The sequence below is a fragment of the Pteronotus mesoamericanus genome, unplaced genomic scaffold (assembly GCF_021234165.1).
Source record: "Pteronotus mesoamericanus isolate MK-2021 breed Mesoamerican mustached bat unplaced genomic scaffold, CSHL_Meso_final contig_269, whole genome shotgun sequence".
Classification (NCBI taxonomy): Eukaryota; Metazoa; Chordata; class Mammalia; order Chiroptera; family Mormoopidae; genus Pteronotus; species Pteronotus mesoamericanus.
The window spans coordinates 2,457,695-2,465,002 of NW_026555114.1; the positions used below are offsets into that span (position 1 = coordinate 2,457,695).

Below are 7,308 nucleotides of genomic sequence, written 5' to 3' on the forward strand. Positions count from 1 at the left end.
GCCTTGGCTAGCAACGGGTTTCAGAGCTGTGCCCCACGCCCCAGGGCTATTACCGCCCTCCAGCGACCCTAATAGGAGCTGCTATCACAATCTACTGGTACTATTACATCTTTTTTGTTTTTTAATTGATTTTTTCTTTTTTTAGAGAGAGAAAGAGAGAGAGAGAAACATCGATTGATGCGTTGTTCTACTTATTTGAACTTGCAGCCTTGGCATATTGGGACGATGCTCTAACCAACAGAGCTTCCTTGCCAGTGCTACTATCAGATCTTGGCAAGCCCTACTTCTGCCTGGTTCTTTGCAATTCACCTCTTGTAACTTGCTGATGGAGAAATTCACCAAAGGCCCTGTCTCCCGTTTTGTTTTGTTTTGTTTTGTTTTGTTTTTTTGTAAATGTATTTATATCAATATATGCTAAGATCTATATTCTCAAAGGAAAAGCCTTTTCTGGTTTTGCTTTTGGCAGGGAAGAAATAATAAGTACTAACTTAATGGAGTGCCAGATGCTGAGCTAAATGCTTTACATACATTATCACATATAATCTTCACAGCACTGGGAGGTAGGCACCTATTTTTAATCTCTGTTTTACAGAGGAGAAAACGGGCTTAAACTCAAGGTTAAGCTTAAAGGTCAAGATCTTTCTGCTAGTTGATGGCTAAATTTAGATTCAAAACCAGCCCACCTGCCTTGGGACCCATGCTTCCTAATCACTAAGTCATACAGTCTCTGCAGAAAACTGGGATACCCAGAGGCCATGTTTTCTATCATGTAGAAGTTAGTTTTTAGCAGAAGAAGGAATAAAAATATACAGAGAGAAGCAGAGACAAAACAGAAAGCTAGAGTTCTAGGAGGGTTTGAGTCCTTGGTTCCAGCTGTGGCTGAGGCCCAGAGCATCCTCGTTCTTTTCCAGACATGGTTGTTTCATCAGATACTTAAGTCCTTCTAATAAACTCCCCCTTTCAGGTCAGTGTGATGTGGCTTTCTGCCACTTGTGATGCCGGTGTCCCACTAAAACAGGCACATTTGAAGACAGTCTAGGTATTAACGCCCAGAGCAGCATCAGACACAGTAGTCATGAATTATGTGACCCCTATTGGGTTATTTTGGTTAAAAGAAACAGACAGTGAGTCAAGTTACTAGGAACCAGTTACTCATTACTCAGAGACAAATCAAAAGGAGGTTTTTTAGAAAAAAAACACAGATGCACTAGAACCTGAGTAAACTGGACCACCAAGCCTCAGGAGGAGCTGGAAGTGCGGGAGGAACACTAGGGGGTTCTCCCATCTCCCTTGGAGCTTTTTGGCCTTCAGTGAATCAGCACCTCTCTCAGGACCAGCCTTCTCAGCTTACTCATCTGGCACCTGGTAACAAAAGTGACCACTCTTGCCCCTGCACCTCTACGGCCTTCCGGTTATAACACATACCAAAATTGCAGCTTTCCTTTGTATTTCTTATTACAGGTTCCCAAGAGGGAAGATTTGACTTCTGCTTTTCTTTTTAAACCAAAACACATGAGACATAGGTCACTGGGTACAGTTTATGGCCACTCTCTTGGAGCAGGTGTAAATTAGTTGAGGCCAGGGTCATGGGGCCTACTGACAACTCAGTAAGGTCAGTGGGTAGGGATTTTACTAGAAAGAGGGGTAAGCAGACCAGTAATAATTGGTATCTCTAATCAAGCGCACTTAAATGTAATTTGAACTCTTGCCAGTAACAAAAATTAAACACGTTGCAAACATGGGCAACACATTCCCCAAAGACCCTCTCCAATTATCTCAAGTTGGCAAGAGAGTTCGCCTTCTGGTGCTTGTAGGCTTGTGCGCTATCCTCTGCCTCAAAGTGCTGCACCTTCTTCAAGTTTCCAGCCCTGCCTGCACCTGCCCTAAACACTCTGCTGTGAGCCAGACCGCTCCACTCACTTGGGAGTCTATTAATTTTTTCTCTCCTTAACCACACTAAAGACTTTGCTTAGTAAAGCATTTTGAAGATTTAGAAAGTGACTGCACAGTCTGCTTAGGATTTATATCCCAAACAGATGTGCCAAGAAGTCACAGGAATCAAACTGCTGTTCTGTGAGTAGAATAATATATTAACATGCCTTTTAGTAGTTTCGATTACACAGCTGTAGAAATTGCAGTGGAGTCTTCATAGCTAAAGTTGCTTTTATCAAAAGCACATCACCTTCTCAGGGTAGGGGTTTTAACAAAGCAGGTATCTTGAGGGGCATACATCCTTGTAGATACAATACTTATTACTTGAAAGAAAATCATCCAGGTAGTTGAGATATTGTAGCACTTAACTCACCTTGATGGATCCTCTGCCCTTTATCATAAAAACTGAACCGCGTCTTTTCATGATGAAAATAAGGAGCTCCTAAATAACAGTACCATCGTCTTAAATGTTTAGTCTCTGTGAGCCTCAATTTCTTCAACTGTTAAACTGAATATTAATATCCATCTTCTAGTGTTGTTGTAAGGAGCTGATGAGAGATTTATGAAAGGCTTAGCAAACTGCCAAACATCATAAGGGCTCAATAAATGTTAGTTACTATAATTATTATTACATTGTTTCTCACCTTAACATTCTTTAAGGTGTGTTTTAGGCAGTTTCTCATTTTATCCTTACAACTTGTGGGTACATATGGTGATAAGTACCTCCTGATTTTATAACACAACAAACAGAAACAGAGAGGTTAGATAACTTATCTGGGATAAGCAACTTTTCCAAGGTAACATAATAATAATAATTCACATCTCTGACTCCCAACTGAATGTTCTCCTGCACGGAACTTAAGTTCTGTGACAGGGACTTTAGTGAAAGGAGAAACTTAATATTATACTAAATGAAGACTCTTCCACGTCTTTCATCCAAGAGTTGTTATTCAGCGAGAAACACTGTGTGGACGTCCGTATTTTTGGCAGCATGTAAAGCTATATAAGCTGAAGAGCCCATTAGCTATGAGACAATTAAATCCTGATTTGAATCAAAACTAACATGCATTTTAAAGTTTTGCTGTGGTTTCATGAGAAGGATTAAAAAGAAAAAAAAGTGAGCTCAAATAAAAACAAGGAGCAATAAGCAAAAATAAAAGGCAGAGCTTATATGCCAGTACCAATCCAGGACAAGCTTGCAGGCATGCACTACAAGGTGTGGGAATTACATCTGAGATTCCTGCTTGGAATCTGGTTCTGGGTAAAAAAAAAAAAAAAGCTTCAGAGATCCCTGGTCAGTTAGTTGCAACCCATACCTCCCCTCAGAACCAAATGCAAATATTCTCTTGAGGAAAGCAATTCCTGGTTTGGGTCCTTGGGATTTCCATAAATTAAGTTCAATAAAATATCAGCTCATAATTTTAAAAAATCACCAACATATAAGCCACTGTGAGTTAGAATCCACAGAAACAGCAAATAATAAATTTATAAGAACTAAACAACTGGAATTGTAATTGTCATTTATAGATTATTAAATAATCTATTATGAACCTTGTAAAGAAATCAAACATGGCATGAAACAGCCTTAAAAAACAAAAAAAATATATTAAAATAACCAAAATGAGTAGTAACAGAACCAAAGAGAACTTTTTGACCCAATAGATATAGATTTTGAAATGAACAACTCAATGAATGTGTTAAAACAGAATAAAAACAGCCTAAGACAGGATTAGTGTCCTGGAAGTTATATATGAGGAAATTACCCACTATGCAGTATGGTGTGCACGAGATGAAAAATATGAAAGAAGGATTAACAGGCATGGAGGGTAGAACAATGTTTAAGGTTTAATGTCTAATCAGAATAAGAGAATAGGAGAAAGGCAATATTGAAAAAGATAATAGCCAAGAATTTTCTTGAGCTAATTAAAGATAAATCCACAGAAAGAGAAAGCACAGCATATATCACCACAGTAAACAAAGAGACATACCATGATGAAACAGCACAACACTAAAGGCAAAGGCCTTAAAAATCCCAGAGAAAAAAAGAGAACACCCATAAGAACAAACAGTAAGCTGCCAGAAGACTTGTTTTAAAAGAAAGTATAACCCTGGCCAGGCAGCTCAGTTGGTTGTAGTGTCACCCCCAACCCAAGGCTGTGGGTTCAATCCCTGCTCGTGGCACACGCAAGAACCAACCAATTAATGCGTAAGTACATGGAACAACGAACGGACGCTTCTCTCTCTAATCAATATAAAAGGAAGTATTGTAACAATAATTTACTAATGTTCACAATAACTCTATATAATAGTTACTATTATTGTTTCTGTTTTAAGGTAAGAAAATTCTGGCTGAGTGGGAAAGCCCAAGGTCTTACAGATACACAGCAACAAGGATGGTAGCTTAAAAACATAAGAATGAGTAGAAAAAAGTAGGTCATGGAACACTGCTTCAGCCATAAGCAAAACAACACATGAATCTTAGAATATAACCTTAGGATAAAGCTTAGAAACGTAACAGCGAAAAAAGCAGGTAGCAGAAAACCATATACAGAAGATCATCTGTATAAAGTTAACAAAACTCAGTAATGCTTTGCTTAGACATACGTATTTCCACGATTGTTTCTGTTTATTTATTTTAATAGTCCATTTTAATTGTATTTTTTCCATTACGATTAAATTATTTTTAAAGGCAAGAGAGTAATTACTATAGGCTGAATGTTTGTGTCTCCCTGAATTCCTATGTGGAAACATAATGTCTGATGTGATGGTACTAGAAAGGGGAGCCCGTGGGCCCGCCTGACTGGGATGGTACCTTCATAGAATGAGCCTGGGAGAGCCTCCTCAGCCGTCTTGTCCTGTGAAGCTACTGTGAAGAGACAGCTACACCTGGGAAGCAGGTTCTCACCAGACACAGAAGCTGACTGTGTGGGCACCCGGAATTTAGGCTTCCAGTCTCCATTATTGTGAGATGCCATCCAGTCTGTGGTATTTTGTTACAGCAGCAGACTTTTGAACAGACTAAGACAGGAAAACACGAAATTCAGGGTACTCCTTTTACCATTATATTTATACAGGTCACTTCTGCTCTTTTGTATGCATCAGAAGTTACGTAATTAAAAAAGAAAAGAAAAGAAATTGCCAAAGGGCTAATCTTTAACTGGATTTTTACAATGTATATTTAAAAGCTACTGGGTAATCCTTCTGTCTGAATGGGTGAGGGATATAAGCAGCCTCTAGAGTTTAACTGCCAATTTTTTGTAGTGAATCTCAAAAAGGCTTCCTACATAATTAGTGAAAGACAGTGATGGAAATCATTCTTGTCTTGGGATTTTAAATTCCTGGTCCTGTATGTTCTTCCAAATGAAGCAGCCTATTCACACAGCTCTAATAAGGGGTGTGCTATTTACATCATTTGTATGGATATTTTTAACTGTCTGTTCCAGATGGTAAAGAAAAACTTATACATAAGAAAAATATGTTTATAGGATAACCATATTAGAAAAAAAAAACTAGTTTAATTTTGAGTTTGATGTCAGATAATTAAGTTGGTAACAAAAGAAAAAAACAACTGATTTTTTTGCGGGGAGTAGTAGGAATATAAAATAAATTCACTCTCGACATTGAGCTTCAAGTGGCTTCAGGGGCACCTTCAGGCGTCAGCAAAATGGCAGAAGACATCAAGACCAAAATCAAGAACTTCAAGACGTCTCCTTTTGACAGCTGCTTCCCTAACCAGAACCAGACTAGGGACTGTTGGCAGAACAACCTGGACTTGCCCCGCTGTGAGAAGGCAATGACTGCTAAAGGGAGCGATGTCTCCGTGTGCAAACAATACTGGCACATGTACAAGTCCTTTTGCCCCATATCCTGGGAATCGGCCTGGGATGACCGCGGGGCAGAAGGCACAGCTCCTGGGAAGATCTGAACTGGCTGCGCCCCACCTGTCCCCTGTCCTGCATCTTTCCCCCAGGGAGGTGAAGGGTGCCTGGGTACATCCCACCCTAGATCCTGAATCATGGCTTAACTAATAATAAATGCTTGTTGGAAAGGTTTAAGACTGTATGTGTAAAAGAGCTGGATGATTGGTCCAGAAGCTGGATTGGGAATAGTACCTGGACCAGTTAGAGGGGCTTCAGAGTGAGTATTTTTTTGTTTTGTTTTTAATTTTTATTTTATCAAAATGTGACCACCTCCTGTGTGTTAAACAATAGAATAGATGATTATATGAAATAGCCTTAAGCCTCTGTATGTGCTCAAATTTATCTCTATGATCCTTTAATTGTCTGTATAATTTTTAAAACTTTTCTTCAGTAATAAAAATAGCATAATACAAACACATATGTGCCTCTAAAACAAATAAATAAACCACTCTTGCATATCAAAAATTTTGTAAACCAATTAGCTCAATTTTAAAGTAAATAAATACACCTGGGTTTCTATTACAACAAGGGAGTTTTACTCAATAAACTCTATATAGATACATTTGTACTGGACTACATTTACATATTAATCAAGTTCTAATTGCTTTCTTTAGCAAATTTTATGCAAATATACTTACTGCTATTTAAACATTTTTCAGAATGTTTGGAAAGTGCCCAATCCAAAATAACTAATTAACAATTAGAAAGCAAAATCAAAATTGTTTGATATTTTCATGCTACAGCTTACAAGCCAGAACACTTGGAAGTGATACTGTCTTATGTTTCAGTCCTTATTGTAAATTCAAAATCACTGGACCAACTTAAAATGATTTCCCCTGTTCTCTGTATTTCCTGCACACCTTAATAGTTTGCAATTATCATTAAAACATCTTTGAGTTGCATGAGTTACCTGGCACCAACATTGAGTTTTACCTGTTTTGTGTGTGTGTGTGTGTGTGTGTGTGTGTGTTTAATATGACGATGGAGGTCTATACCAACTTCCCCTAATCAAAGTCCATAAACTCAATGTTCCCTCAAGAATTTCACCAAAAAATCTCAACATCTCATACTCTTTTAGTATGGTAGAGTATTTTCTAGACATCATACATGCAACTTTCCCTTCATGAAAAATAAAGATTAATTTGTTTTCATAGGGGTAAACCAGCTTACTGGTTTATTGGGTTTAATGCATTATGAATGGAAAGACATGATTTAAAAGATTTCTGTATATTTTTTTATTCTTTTTATTAATTATATAATCTAAAATTAATATTATAATTTCATGGTAAAGTAAAAAGGGTTTTTCCATAGATAATTAAGATTAGCTCTCAAAACGCATCCTCACTGAATCTGTATTTACTAATATGCTAGATCTCAATCTCTTCTACAGTGTTTTTTATTTAGTTTTTAAAAGTGATATTCATTAGTTTAAATGTTTGTGAAAGTAAAGTAGACT

General features: G+C 37.6%; 1 protein-coding gene across 1 annotated transcript; it reads left to right on the forward strand.

Moving 5' to 3' along the window:
• The first annotated feature begins 5,596 nt into the window (after positions 1 to 5,596).
• LOC129071519 (cytochrome c oxidase subunit 6B1-like) lies at positions 5,597 to 5,857 on the forward strand. The gene has a single exon (XM_054574816.1). The coding sequence runs from the start codon at positions 5,597 to 5,599 to the stop codon at positions 5,855 to 5,857; it is 261 nt and encodes an 86-aa protein (XP_054430791.1).
• Positions 5,858 to 7,308: the final 1,451 nt, after the last annotated feature.